General features: G+C 39.3%; 1 protein-coding gene across 2 annotated transcripts in view; it reads right to left on the bottom strand.

The window, feature by feature from the left end:
- The window catches only part of LOC144720627 (receptor tyrosine-protein kinase erbB-4-like), a 241,858-nt gene that overhangs the window by 83,294 nt on the left and 143,686 nt on the right, over positions 1-14,878 (bottom strand). For both annotated transcript variants that reach the window (XM_078597523.1, XM_078597531.1), the window contains exons 4-8: positions 6,980-7,105; positions 5,038-5,103; positions 3,123-3,241; positions 2,535-2,676; positions 355-468 (exon numbers count right to left, since the gene is read on the bottom strand). In XM_078597523.1, coding sequence (XP_078453649.1) covers positions 355-468; positions 2,535-2,676; positions 3,123-3,241; positions 5,038-5,103; positions 6,980-7,105 — 567 coding nt within the window. The remainder of the gene's footprint in view (positions 1-354; positions 469-2,534; positions 2,677-3,122; positions 3,242-5,037; positions 5,104-6,979; positions 7,106-14,878) is intronic.

The raw sequence follows: 14,878 nt of genomic DNA, 5'->3' as shown, positions 1-14,878 counted from the left end.
CCTTAAAAGTATGCTAACAGCTGGTTACATTAACTGGTGATGGTCAAACTATGTAAAACATTTTCCGGCATAGCTGACAATAAGTAAGACTCTGTAGATTACACACGATTAGTATCGTTTTTCCTATGTGTGTGTAAGTGTGGACACGTTTGGCACATGCGCTGTAGTGACGTCACTGTCAATTGGTGGCGAATGTCAGGTTTTGGATATTGGATTGGACACATCTACTATAACATCTTTGAAAAAGGAGCATTATCGCTCATTGAGTTCCTCCAGGTTAAATAAATATTCTGATTCTGTGTGTGTATGTAAAAAGAAAAGCACTCTGGTGACACCCAGACATGCAGGAGGCACCTTTAGGGCAGACGTCGGTACAGGTCTCACATTTCTTCTTGCCGAATTTTTCCACTTCATGCTTCCCGGCTGGGCACGCTCGTACGCATGAGTTATAGTCCACCACGAAATTATCTGCGGGATGCCGCGCGTGGGACGAGTCCAGCATCAATGTACAGTAGTTCACGTCTCATGTTACATTGCCTCAAATAAGCCAAGCCTGAATGATCCCCCTGGCCCACCCCCAACTCCCCAAACAAACAAAAATCTATGCAAAATAAATAGGACACTTTCATCAAAGAGATTGCTTGCAAGTCGATCAAGATTAAAATTTTACAACCTTACACATTGTCGCTAACCTGGCAGTCGTTATGTAAGGTGCTCACCTCAATAGCAGGATTATAAATAAATGGGGGCATGTATAAATGGCAATTCAATATCAATTATAAAGCACATTAAATGGATATGCACTGATGGGTAAGCACACGGCAGTATTCATGTTATCTAAAGAAAATAACCGAAGTAGAAATGTCTCTAAACTCCTTTGTTAATTATGTGGTGATTAAGAAATAATCGCACCACGTGTTAATATTTAAAAAAGCGATTTTTTTTGGTGTAAATAACAGAGCTATTTTTGTAACCCAGGTGTATATTTATACCAATTGGGAACTCATTGTGATGATATATATTTATTCTCAATTCGCTTATTTTTGGTTTGCATTGGAAGGCCTGTGATATTTCCTGAATAAAAATGATTACATACATGTTTTTGTTGTATTTGTGGAGATGAAGCATCCCATGCTAATGGTCTAAGAAACGGTTATTTTTGGAATATTGGCAAAATTAAGAAAATTTTTGCATTAGTTGTCTGAAACGTAATTCCAAGAAACCATAAAGGTGAGTTTACCTTCCCATTTTGGGACTTAAAAGAAACACATGCTGATTAATAATGCCACAATTTGTATTTCCCTACCCCCAGGGGTCGGCAACATGTGGCTCCGGAGCCACATGCGGCGCTTTAAGGAACTGTTTCGTGACGTTACTTATTATGGTCCACCGTCTCGTATTTACATGCATCGCGGCTCTTCTTGTTTTTCTGGTTGCTTACCCCTACCATATTCTATGAAGTTTCCAGATTTTAAAAGGATTAAAGAGTAAAAACAGAAGTCATGGCGATTTGCTACTAAAATGAATAGTGAGGCAGTGCTCATCTCCCGTTTAGAGCCCTAAGCCAACGGTGGAAATCTACATTCCAATGGCCGGGGGCAAGTCTTTCCATTCGGAGAACCAATTGATGTTGACTTCCGCACAAATCGGGAGTCACTCTACGAACTCCAGGAGGCATGATGTGCTGAGTCAACCCCCCACCAGGATTTGAACTCGCAATGTTCCAGTTGCGAGCCGCTCGTTCGCTCCCTCGCTCGACCGCTCACTCGACCGCTGAGCCACTTAGTTAGCTATAAATAAATAAACACGGTTTCAAATTACGTTTGAAACATTCCAGGCTATTGCTAAAGTTTATTTATTATGGCTTTAGGTAAGTTAAAATATAATAAAAAATATGATTTCCGAACTGATGAGGTGGATCTACTGTGCCGTGTAGTGGCTTAAAACCAGGCCACCAAAATGGTTAATGTCGCTTCATCATGCAGCACTGATTGTCCTTTCTTTTTTTGACGTGTCTATGCAAAGTTCCAACCTCTCATATGTCATTATTATCGTCAACATTATGAAAGAATAACAACAATGATGACATAATTGTGAAAAGCATTTTTTTTTTACGTGACTTTGTGATTGCAAAAATGGCGTTTCTTTGGGTGCCCATCAGAGGCCAAGTAATTTCATGAAATGTTCCCAAACAGTAATAAAAGGACAAAGGAAAGAAGTGGGATATTTTCTTTGAACGAGTGTCGATCTCTGTCCTGCAGCAGTGGTGCACACTAACAAGAGGCAGCTTTATGAATACCCATCCCCTGGTGTGTGGGACAATTGTAACAAATGATGATGCCTCCACAAATCAGAAATTCATAGATTTTTTTTGAAAGCACAGAATGATAGAAGGGGGTGGGAAGGGAGGGGATGCATGGCTTGGAGAAAAGGAGAAAAGGGTAGACAAATGGAGGGAGAGTGAAGATTGAGGAAGGCTCAAGCATAGCGGTCGAGCAATTTCATGACAAAAACACAGCATGTGTGCTCCTTACGTGGACACTCCTTGACACAGATGGCACCGTAGCTGTATTTGACGTCTGGGTTGTCGCCCTGTGCAAAGGTGACGGGGTTGTAGATGGTAGGTGGAGGGCAGTGGCTCACACAGGAACCACTGTCATTGAAGTTTTTGCATGCCTGGTCATAGGAAAATAGAGGCAAAGTGTTGAATGGTGGTGGGGGGCGAGAAACATTGCCATATTATAGGGCATTTTAAACTATTTAAACTATTTATGAAACTACACTATTTTAATTTTAACAGGTAAGAAACACTGAGCTAAAGCTCTTTTTCAGAAGCGGTCTAGCCACAAATGATTGTTCAACGAAGAAGTGAAATGTACAGCAGCCAAATATTCTAAACGGATGTTGATTTGAAATGTGGAGGGAAAAACAGGAGAACCCAGAGAAAAATCCATCCATGGCACCACGGGTAGAACATGCAGACTCCAAATATACAGGCTTCAGAGTCGGGATCTAACCCACAACCACCTGTATACCAGGCGAGGGAGTTAACATCTCGCCACACCGCAGTGCCCTTCAACATAACATTGCTGTTGTTCTGTGTGGCAGAGGTGTGTACTCACAAAGCAGTGTGTGTCCCGTGGACCATCACACCCAGCCGCACACTGGGAGTGGCAGCATTCACTGGGAGTAGGGCCATGGCAACGGCCATCGCACTGCCGTGCGCACGTCAGCTTGGTGACTGCCACGGCACAAGTCCACGCAGATGTCAGCAGAACGCAATCTCACACTGCTGCTTCCCAATTACCCACGTGTTGCTGCTTAACGCAGCAACAACATCGTCGTCGTCATCATCAGTCACAATGATAATGATTCATCATCCTTTTAATGGACGTGCCATGGTGGCTGAGAAGTTGTCCGTGATTATCATGGTCAAGGCACTGCTGGATGAAGGCCTCCCCAATGCATCGCCATCTCTCACAGTTCTGCGATCTAAAAATCTACCTAGCACCTGCACATTGGACATACTGGAGGCTGCATTATATTCCTTGGCTGCAAGTCCATCACTATTCTTGATCATCGGCATTATCCCTCTTAGCATGTGGCTAAATTGGTTTACAGATAAAAATCCCTGGAATACCAAGTTAGTGTTGAAACAAAACATAAACAAAAATCGTATTTCTTAGTTTGCAAAAAATGCAGTTTTCTAGAATATTGAGAAGAGGACGATAATAATAAGAATGCAAGCTTATATAGCGCTTTTCATAAACTCTCAAGGCGCTTTAGATGAAAAAAATGGCTACGTTAAAATAGAATGAGCAGGTAACCATTTTTTATACACAATTGGAGATTTTTTGACTAAAATTTTGTACAAAAACGGTTTCTGTAACACAGTACAGAAATCATTGCAGAGTGATTTGCATTATTTTTGTTAAAATCAGAATTTCTGCACGTGAATTTATTCACGAAATAGTTATCGTACTGCGCAGTATTAATGCAATTATGCGGTGGTTAATGAACCTGAAATGTTACAGGGTATATAAAAACGCATACAAAATGTGTTTACATTGTCTGTTGGGAAAAAAAAAACATTTAGATGTAACAAGAGGATATTCAAATTTCCTTCAGGTATGTTAGCCATTTTTTCTCATTTAAATGTTTGTGATGTGCTTTTAATGTCGAACTATTTTATGATTAAACCAAGTCTAAAAGTGAAAATGGAAGCTTGTCTAACACCAGCGTGTTCTCAAAACTACCGCTGTACAAGCACTGTTGTGGTCACCTGAACAAGGCACCAACTCATGTGTCTGGGATACACTTTATATAGCTAAATAACTCTTACCAGATGCTAAAAAGGGGATAGAAATCCAATTCAATTCATATATTCGGTGCCAAAAATACATATTCTTTCCGATGCTCATGGACTCAACGTTTAATCGCATAGCAGAATAAGCATTTATATTGAACAATGATGCAATCCAGCCGACCAGCCCATAAACAATATAACAACCAGCATATGCAAGTTTCACAAATCACTTGAAACAATGGCCTTATGAAAAAAAAATTGGTACCTGTCTGCAAATACTTTAAACCATGCAATTTGAAATCTTCTCCATAGGCTACATTCTAAAAATATCTACATTTGTAACTGACAGCAGTAATAATTTGTTTCATTAAATAACTCTTGCATGTATGAAACATTTACAGCTCTCTCTTGATTTGAAGCTTTCGTGACTGCAGGAATTCACTCTTTGGTTCTTTCGGTAAAGTCACGTAGGTATAAAATTAAATAAATCACGACGTTTCAGGTGCAACCTGATGACGGACGCTTGTGTTGCGCCCGAAAACGTCGTGATTTATTTTATTTTATACCTACATGACTTTACCGAAAGAACCAAAGAGTTTTTACAGCTATCATTGATCAAATGACAACAACTACAACAAAAAAATATAAAATGTCAAAAGCATTTAATGCTTGATTGGTCTGTAGAGGGTTGCGACAGAGCGGGTGTGTGCTGTGATGTTTACTGTACTCACATTTTTGGCAGTATTTCATCCCATTTCCCCAGCAGTGCTTATGGCAGCCTTTATGGCAGGAAGCACCTGAAAAAGGGTAATACAAGTTTTATGTTAATAAGGGGCATTAAACAAATACCTGTTGCTGTCATGATATTACATTTCAACTATCATAGTTTACGATGTTTAATATAAAAAAAAAGTACTGAAACTAATCATGAGGTTAATTTATATCAAAGAACAGTGCCATGAATTTTGGATACCATTTGCTATATGAGGACATGTAAAAATTAATATTTCAGAAATTTGTATACAAAAATAGATGATCTACGCTTAATAATAATAAAACATTAAAATTACAAAACTTACTTTTAATTTCTGACATTAAGCTGATATTATGGAAATCGATTGCTCTATTCCTGATGGATTTTTCAGAGTTGTTAGGAAATGGATGTGATAGACTTGCAATTGTAAACGTTAAACCACATCACCTATCACTAACTTTTTTACACCTGATTGTTAGCAACTAAGTATGATCACCAGGGAGTGTTTAATCGTTGCACTTCCAGTATAATTGTGCTTATTTCCCAACTCGATATCTCAACGTGAATTCAAGTTTAGGATGTTACAAATGAATTGTGCTGCAATCGCTGACTGATCATGCAGCATCCTGACATTCCTTCCGTGATGTTGAGGTCGTAACGGGTTTTTTTCCATCCCTGTTGCTCTGTACCCGTGTATCGTTCCTGTTCTGCTGTAATGTAGACTGATGCCTACTTTATTGAGGGCAATATTGGCACGTAAAATAAAGAATGATTGATTGATGAAGGTGATACTTTAGTATGGCATCCCTTGGCACGAATGTTTAAAGTGACCATATCCATACGTGACTGGCAGTAAGACAATGGCAAGGCAACTTCCTAATTTCCATAGGTACATAATGATTAATTGAGATGCTTTTTCTGCCACATAAAAATGACCAATTCCGTATAAAATGTAGCGTTTAGATTTTTCAAAACAAGTTAAAAAGTTGGTATTGTACACACGTACAAAACAGAGGAAGACATTTATACAATCTTATTTTGGCTTATTTGTTAAACTGTTGATGAATATACTTTGCCTAACAGTAGTTATAGTATGGAATGACATTGCATTATAAAACATTGTAGATAATATGCGACGACACTTGTACATTGCTATATATTTCCTTATCTGGTTGACTTATTTCATTTTAGGATAAGCATTAGAAATGTCTTCAAATGCCAGATGTGAAATCCTCTACAGAAATGCTACTTTATATGTGTGCTGCATATATCACTTCAAACGTGCTATACTGAATAGAGGAACGTTGGTACGGTGGTTAGACCATTGCTTCAGGTGATGTAAGTTTGATTCCCTGCTACAGCTAACATTAGTGGTGAGAGATATTTGTACTGGTTTAACAGCATAATAACCTTCCTTTTATGATATCAGAAGATCTTTAATTAATAAAATTAACTGCTTGCCCTGGTTTGGCATGCCTCGCTCTTGTGAAATTAGGGCCATCGAATCCTCACAAAACCATCTCAGGGGCATTTATACACACTCTTAGTTTTAGTTTAGTTTTTACATTTTATATAAAAGTTATTAAATAAGAAATGTAAGAAACAGTTGCAATGGTTGTGAAAATAAAACTTTTGGGGAAATGTCAGAAAAGACAATTGTGTTTATACAATTTGAACGTATATACTTTATGTATGTATGCTCTTTATTTATTTCTAGTGATTTGCTTACCTTTCCCTCACTTTGCAGTCCTATTGTTTTGTTGTATTCTTTGTTGTTGTAACTTTCTGACCAGCCCCTACTGGACATCTATAAACAAGAGCTTCATAGCTCATTGGATTTCTCCAGGATAAATACAGATTCTGATAAGATTCTGATGCCTTGTACACTTGTGAGTAAACAAGCAGTGCACAATTCTTACATGTGGTGCTGTTGTCCATGTCGATGTTGACAATGCTGCCTTCTTTCACAATGTCCCACCAGTCCACAGTGTTGTGGTAGCAGAGGTGCTTGTTCTCCTTTATGTACACCCCTCCATGTAAGATTTCTGAAAGTTTAAAATAGGCATTTAACAAGGCGCTTACATATAGTCAGCAACAATGGCAACAAGTGAAAACATGTAGCAATACTGCAAATGAAGATTTTTGAACACGTTTGAGGAAACCACTTTTTAGCTCGAGCGCTGAGATATTTTTTACCATAACCAAAACCCCAAAGGATTCTTACACTGAAAAGTAACATCTGGCCAGCTGTGCAACCCAGGGACACTTACATAATAGTTATTCTATAGTTATTTCGGTAAAGTCACGTAGATAGAACAAATAAATCTGTGACTTTACCGAAAGAACCATAGAATATGAATTCCTGCATTCACGAAAATTTTAAGTCAAAATATATAATAGTTATACATTCAATTTGGTATAATATAGATTCTAAATGTGATCGGATCTGAAGATACTTTACAGAAACTGGGCGTAGTTATGTTATAGACAGTAGCAATCAACTATTATTATTGGAAAAAAGAAGTGTGTGAGCTTGGACTCAAAAGACAAGCAGAGTTTCGACAGCACAGATGGCTGGGGGAAAAGAGTTGCAGACTTTAGGGGGTAGCAACGGTGTAATACATTGTGGGAATCGCTGGGTAAGAAGGCCTTCTTGTCTTGGCCATTGCTACATACAAAGCTTGCACTTTATCTGAATAATTAAATGTGTTGAATTGGAGTAAATAAACTGGGAGATAGTACTAATGAGATGGAAAGGGGAGAACTCCATACTTATGAAAGTGACACACTGTCATAGAGATGCTACCACTCTACCAACTCTTCTTCAGAAAAATCTTCTAGAAGAACGTCACCCATTGGAATATGGCAAAAGATTTATGCAGGAATTTTTTTTATTGACATGCTAAGAACACTTATGCAAGATATGTGGTTGTTTGAAATATTACTTTCCTGAGTATTTTGCACACAAATGACACACATGGTAGGTGTCTGGTGAGTGCTGACGTATGAGTGGTCAATTTATGGAAGGGCATAGCTGATGAGCAAGCGAATTGAGTCAATTGGGCAAGGGCAGGTCCAACAGGAGAGAGAGTAAGCTCATGAGGGAGAGGCGGGGGGAGGGGGCTGATGACATATATCATTGTCTCTTGACTTAAAGCTTTCGTGATGCAGGAATTCATATTATTTGGGTCTTTCGGTAAAGCCACGTAGATAGAAAAAATTTATAATTACAATATCACGACGTTTCGATCGCAACACAAGCCATCGTCATTAGGTGAAAAAAGAAGGGGAAAACTGCTGAGACAGGCTGTTTATAAAGGTTTAGAGATGGGCGGGGCAGCTAATGTTAATGTAGGAGAGGTCTCCGTAACCTGCAGTAGGTCTACACCAATCAAAGAGCTGTTTATAAAAGTTTAGAGATGGGCGGGGCAGCTAATGTTAATGTTGGAGAGGTCTCCATAACAGGCAGTAGGTCTACCCCAATCAAAGAACTGTTTCCAAAGGTTTAGAAATGCTTGTAAATGTAAGCTCGGAGAGAGCTAGTAAAGAGCCATCGCCATATGGAGGTGGAAAAGGATGGCAAGCCGCCATTTACTAACACAGTTAACGGTGGCTGTTAGTGAATGTAACTCAGAAATGAAGCTGTGGGGGTACCCATTGTATTATGAAAAATTAGTATGTCAATGTAAGAAATTTGCTTGTAAATGTAAGCTCGGAGAGAGCTCGGAAAGAGCCATCGCCACATGGAGGTGGAAAAGGATGGCAAGCCGCCATTTATATCCTTGTCTGTTTATAGGAGTACAATAGTCACCCGATATTTGTTTAATGTTTTTTGTAAATTATTTCTATGATGATGAGTCTAAAAAAGTTCTGCCTGAGGGAACTTACATGACAGGATTTAATTTTTTAACACTAATTTATGTTTATCACTTTCTTACATTTCCCATGTGACACTGTTGTGTTGCACTGATTTCCATATCCTTCGTTGGTCCACCTGATTTGTTTTGCTTTTGTCAATTTCGTGACCCAGGATACACTCACACAAATGAGACTCATCCTGGTCTCTTGGATTCCCACCTTGTTAAACAAATAAACTCGATTTGGTGGGAAGCTTCACCCCACGCACAGCATGTACCGCCCTCTAGTTACTATATATTGTGCAGTTATATAATTTACTCGTAGATATTATATTACTTAATATAATATCACACAATTTTTCATGCTGTACAGTGGATATTATGAACAAACCTCCAACATTTCATTTGAAAGTATGTTTAAACATGGCATCTGAGAGAGAAAGAAAAATAACTTTTAAGTACAATTTTTAACAGAAAACAGCCCTCTTTATCTTTACAAGCATATTGCTAACATGAACGTTTTTCACGTCATTTAAATATCTGATACAGACAACCAAGCACACACACGAACTGCTGCACGGACACTGTACCGTACATGCTGCAATTTAAAAGCACGGAAAGCCACGTGACAAACATCTTGCTTGAATTGAACACACTTCATTCCTTCAATATCAGGGAACGAATCCAATATCCAAAAATAAAGCAGCTGAGCAGGAAACCGAAGCATTTCCCTTTTTAGTAAAAATGTTTGGCAATAAGAGTTATGATTCCTGATTCTCGCAAGCAGACACTAGACACAAGGGTGCAACGTGTGGAGTCACCACACTCAGTGAACACTGCAATAAATGCAGAAAATTGGAAATTGCCACATATGTGCATGGCAAAGCCACCCCCATAAGAGTGTACACGTATTCCGCTGCAGAGAATTCCATTGCTTTATTGGGCAATCTACCCTTTTGTGTGGACCACCTGCTTTTCATGTATTAGACATCTACCTCAATGTTTAAAGACAAACAAAATAACTGCTTCAAAACGTACGTGTGAAATAACGCAGTGCATAGGTTGATATTGTTGAGTGGTTTAACAACGAGCGCATCAGCATTGATTATAATAATCAATGCTGATGCGCTCATAACAATTAATGCTGTTGATACCACTGTACCCTGCCATTGCTTTCTCACATCTGCTCAACAATTGAGATGTCAAAAATGCAATACCTGACATCAAGATCTGCTCTCATGGTATATCCCACCATCTGGCTGAACTCTTCCCTATGAATCGTAAACCTCTGGCTGTCCTCCAATGTCTCCATCACTAACCTGCTCTAATCCATCTAGCACATGCCCTAGTCCAGGGGTCGGCAACCAAAATAACAAGAAGAGCCATTTCTTTCCAATTCGGTACAAAATTCAGTATTTCAAGAGCCGCAATGCATCTGAGTACATACGTACATATTGTCAAGAAGCAGCCCGTAAAGAGCCGCATGCGGCTCCGGAGCCGTAGGTTGCCGACCCCTGCCCTAGTCAGTGGAACCTTCTCTTTCAAATGACATCTACAACACTTTTAAAGTTGTGTATTGTTCCATACTTGTTCAAGTAGTTTACTCTATCCATTCTTGAACACAATGGCGTTCTCTAAATATACGTGATTTCAAACCACCACAAAACAAGAGGATATAAAAAAAATAGAATGGATGAAATAAAAGCTTCTAAGATATTAATTTACATATTGCGTCTATTTCATATTAGTCTCAAACGAATTTGTTGTGCTATTTTGTATTCCATAATGCATTCCACAATTATTCTTTCGGAACGATTATTGTGACTCACTTCGGGCATAATTGTAATAGCATCTAATGGCAGTGCCATGTCACAATTTATGGTATACTTTTGGCCATTAGCCATTCAGTTTACCATAGTTTAACAGGCTTTAAAATGCTTTTAAAATGAGGACTGAAAGCAAGAAGTTAATTAGAACTGACCCCTTTAAGCCTGCACGCTTTAGAGCCGAACATCATGGGCACTTCTTTTTTACTACTGCGGCTCAATGTCACTACAAAAATAAATGAACAGACAAAAAAAACACATTAATGCAGCTAATTAGCAAATAAATATAAATTTCTTTATAGAGTGGTCTAATTACTCACTCCACTTAATCGCAAACTTCATAGGCAGCATGTGCATCGCTTACATCAATGTTCAAGTACTTGGGCTATGAAAACATAGAGTGGAATATTGAATCTTTTATCTGTTTAAATGTCAGTATTCTGGATTTTCTGTGATATTAATAACAATATAATTTTTTTCTGAGAATGGCAACTTGCTTTGTCGATGCAGTCACAAAAGCACGAATTTTTTGTTTTTCTCTGCCAAGAATATTGATTTGAGGAGGAAGGCAGCATAGCAGCTTGATTCAAATCTAATTATTCACAAAACGTGATTGCTCTAATTGTTATTTCAAACATTTTAACACATCCATGTATAATAGATGACTTAGCTTCAGATGAATTAAGACGCATAATCACATCAAACGTGTAGACATTGATGCGTTAAAATATTTTAATTGCTTACAGCACGTGCTACAAAATGAAATGTCATTGTCAGTATGATGCCGCCGTTCCAAATGACTTATTCAATGGGATACCTTCAGGGATGATCCACGCTATCAATATTCTGAGACTATGGTGTTGTGGGACATTAGGAGGCAGCGATGGGAACCAGCTAAACGTTGTTATTGTTATTCTTTGGGTCTTTCGATAAAGCCACGTAGATAAAAAAAATATATATTATTGTTTATATATGGCTGGCACTGTGGTAAGAACACTTGAAGTATGCGAGTTAAACTCATAGCCTGAGCTTAACTCAGCCAGTTATCTCTCCTGGGTCATCTTACCAGAGTCAAATGAGTATAACTTTGTGGGAAGTCAACAGAGGCTGTCCTATTGGGAGAATAGTCTCCACCATTATATGGAACGAACAAGAATATTAATGATTGAGGAATGTATGCGTCAGAGAAATGCCACTAAACAGGAATCCAGCAAAAAGAATGGCAGTGCTGTACGCATGTATGTTTAACTTTTACCACACCGTATCTCCAATTAGCATGGTTGGCTATGTATGGTGCGAAAGAAATTCAACATACATACATACACATACGTAGCCAATCCTGATAATTATAATTATCAGAGGTGAGGGAAACGCTAGTGGAAGAAAATAGAGGTGGAGGGTAATTCAACAAAATCCGTACTGATCGATTGGAGAGACTAGAAATTAGAGAAGAATGATTTAGAAAGGAATATCAGCAACAGATGAGATATGATGATGATAACCAACAGTGGCGGACTGCTGTTGGAATCGTGGACCCAGCAGCTTGTGTAAAGGGCCAGGATGGGGAGAAAGAGAGATAAACGTAACTCATGGCCAATAATAGAGTTATGTTCCACCCAATTGTTTGAGGTGAAAACTTTATTTAAAATACCTATGCACGGTCTCGTATGGTTGTTATACAACAGCCAGTGAACTTGTAACAGTTCGCATCATCTACGACCTTTTCCAAATGTCAGCAACCGGGAACCGTTTCCCATGTATTATGCAAAGAGCGGCGTGGCGTGCGCGATTCTGATTGGCCAGCAGCAGACATCTCACAGCACTCACGTCTACAGTAGGCTCATTGAGTCCCTACATGCTGCGCCTGATGAAGCTAGTTGTAATTACAGGCGAAACTTTATACTCAGATTGTAAATGTTGTGGCTTGCCTCTCCAACACACCGATGTGCTGTACTAGTGACGAATTGGCATGTTCTGATTACGTGACAACCCTTACTAGTTGGCTGTCAGGTGGTGGCGGGTTTTACGCGATCTGACCCAAAATATATATATTATGGATGCTGCGGCTGTCTGTCAGTTAAGATGAAAGGGTAAAAGTGCAGCCCTGCAATTGCTCGCCCATGCCACTGGCACAGGAAGTGCCTCCCCAACTGGAGGGACCTCTGGAGGGTCTTTGGTTCTCCACACGGACCAGACTTTACTCCACCTCACATCATGACGATATGTGAAGCAGACATTATTATACTGTTGGTTGGACAGAAGTGGTGGGGGTAGGGATTAGGAAACTGGGCCATTGTTACTACTCCCTTGTCGGGAGATGAATCAAATCAGCAACCTCCCGATTAGCACGGTTGGCCACTTACGGTGCGAAAGAGGTTCAACATACATCAATATAAATCAGCACCTTCTACATTGCAAGTCAAGTGTGCTAACCATGAGATCATGGCAGCTTCCTCCATGTCTCAGTTAAAACGCTAAACATGTTAAGTGTATTGCTGTTGATATATCAATGTGCACCAAATCTGGCAGGCTGTCAATCTGTCTGCCCTGCCATTCTGCCTGATGTTAAACACACGAAGCACGTGATTGTCACATTAACAGTCTTGCACATTTTATTTCAAAAGATGGCGATGGCAAATGATCTAATTTCATTTGTGAAGAAGAATGTGGAAAGGCATCCTATTTCATGGTGGAACAAGCGTAGCCAGTAACACATGTAGCACATACACCAACCGATACTTGCTGTTTGTGTCACGACCTATGAAACCATTTTTGTACTGTACATCATCTGTACCGTCGCAGGACACCCATGAGATGAAGCCCAACAGCTCATTGAGCCCTTCCTGCTGAAGTAAATTCAATCTAAATCAGTGCCGGAAATGGGAAGAAATTAGTGGGGGAACTCACGAATGCCCTTCCCTGCTCGATGAGGACCCCCCCCCACTCTGCTAGATATGGACAATGCCAAACAAAGACAAAGATCTCCAGTATAGCGTTAACAAACTCTTGGGGCAAGTGCTGTTAGTGAGGACCTATGAAGGGTCGGCATGGCACTCAAGGGAATGGGTGGCCAGCACCATGCCCCACCGCCTTTGTCTTCCCAGTGTGTTTTTTTTACAATCGCACCAGATACTCATTTTAGGTTGAGTCGACATAGTGAAGGCCCAGGACTGGTTCAGACAATCGTCATAGGTGTTGGCTGTGAGCAGGAATTCCCTTCCCTGCTAGATGAGTACCCCAACTCTGCTAGATCTGGCCCATACCAACACCCCCTCGCTAAATGAATACACACTTAAGCACCTTTCATTACATGTGAGTCACGTGTCATACATTGTGAATTCAACCTTTATTTAATGAAAAAGCAAATCATGACACAGCTATATATTTAAAATGGTAAAAAAGATTATAGGATCGACCATTTTATCACTCATTTCATGATGATAGTCATCCACAATAAATCGGGTCCATTTCATGAAGTTTCATATGAATATAATCTGAAACAGCTCCAACAAAATTGTATTATACTGAATTTGGTTTAGAAGAAGACATGTTCCCATATTTATTTTTAGAAAATAGTGCTTGTGTAATGTATGGGGAGAATATTTGGCCATGGCATCGATACAATGAACTAATCAACATGCAGAGAGTGTCAAAGAAAATTTAAGGTATTCGAGCAAGCAGATAGAACTGCAGGCTCAATGCCACTGTGAAGGACAGCGTAGATTTTGAGACTGTGCCATCACTTATGGTACTGGGAGTTTAGCCAATAAACCTTGGACTTACAGATGCTCGTGCTATATTGTGAACTATGTGAGCCAAGCAGATATTAAGAAACACAGAGATATGTTGTTCCTGAACCTTAACTGATTGTTGCTCATTTCCTATATTCACCATAAAATGCTGCCATGAGGGGACAGTTCCATTTGACATGATGGCACTCAATGCCATGGTGTACTTAGCATGATATATTCATGAAGCAAAGATGTAATTACTCAAAAAAATATATCCAATCATCTCCATACAAAATGACTGATCCCTCTAAGCTGCTTTAGGCAAGTCTTATCTCATAATTAGATTTTGACTGTCACGAGAATAAAAAATATTGTTGATATCCCAAGGTTAATAAAGTGAAACA

Source organism: Lampetra planeri, chromosome 1 (assembly GCF_965212315.1).
Source record: "Lampetra planeri chromosome 1, kcLamPlan1.2.h2, whole genome shotgun sequence".
Taxonomy (NCBI): Eukaryota; Metazoa; Chordata; class Hyperoartia; order Petromyzontiformes; family Petromyzontidae; genus Lampetra; species Lampetra planeri.
This window is presented reverse-complemented; position numbering and strand designations above follow the sequence as displayed.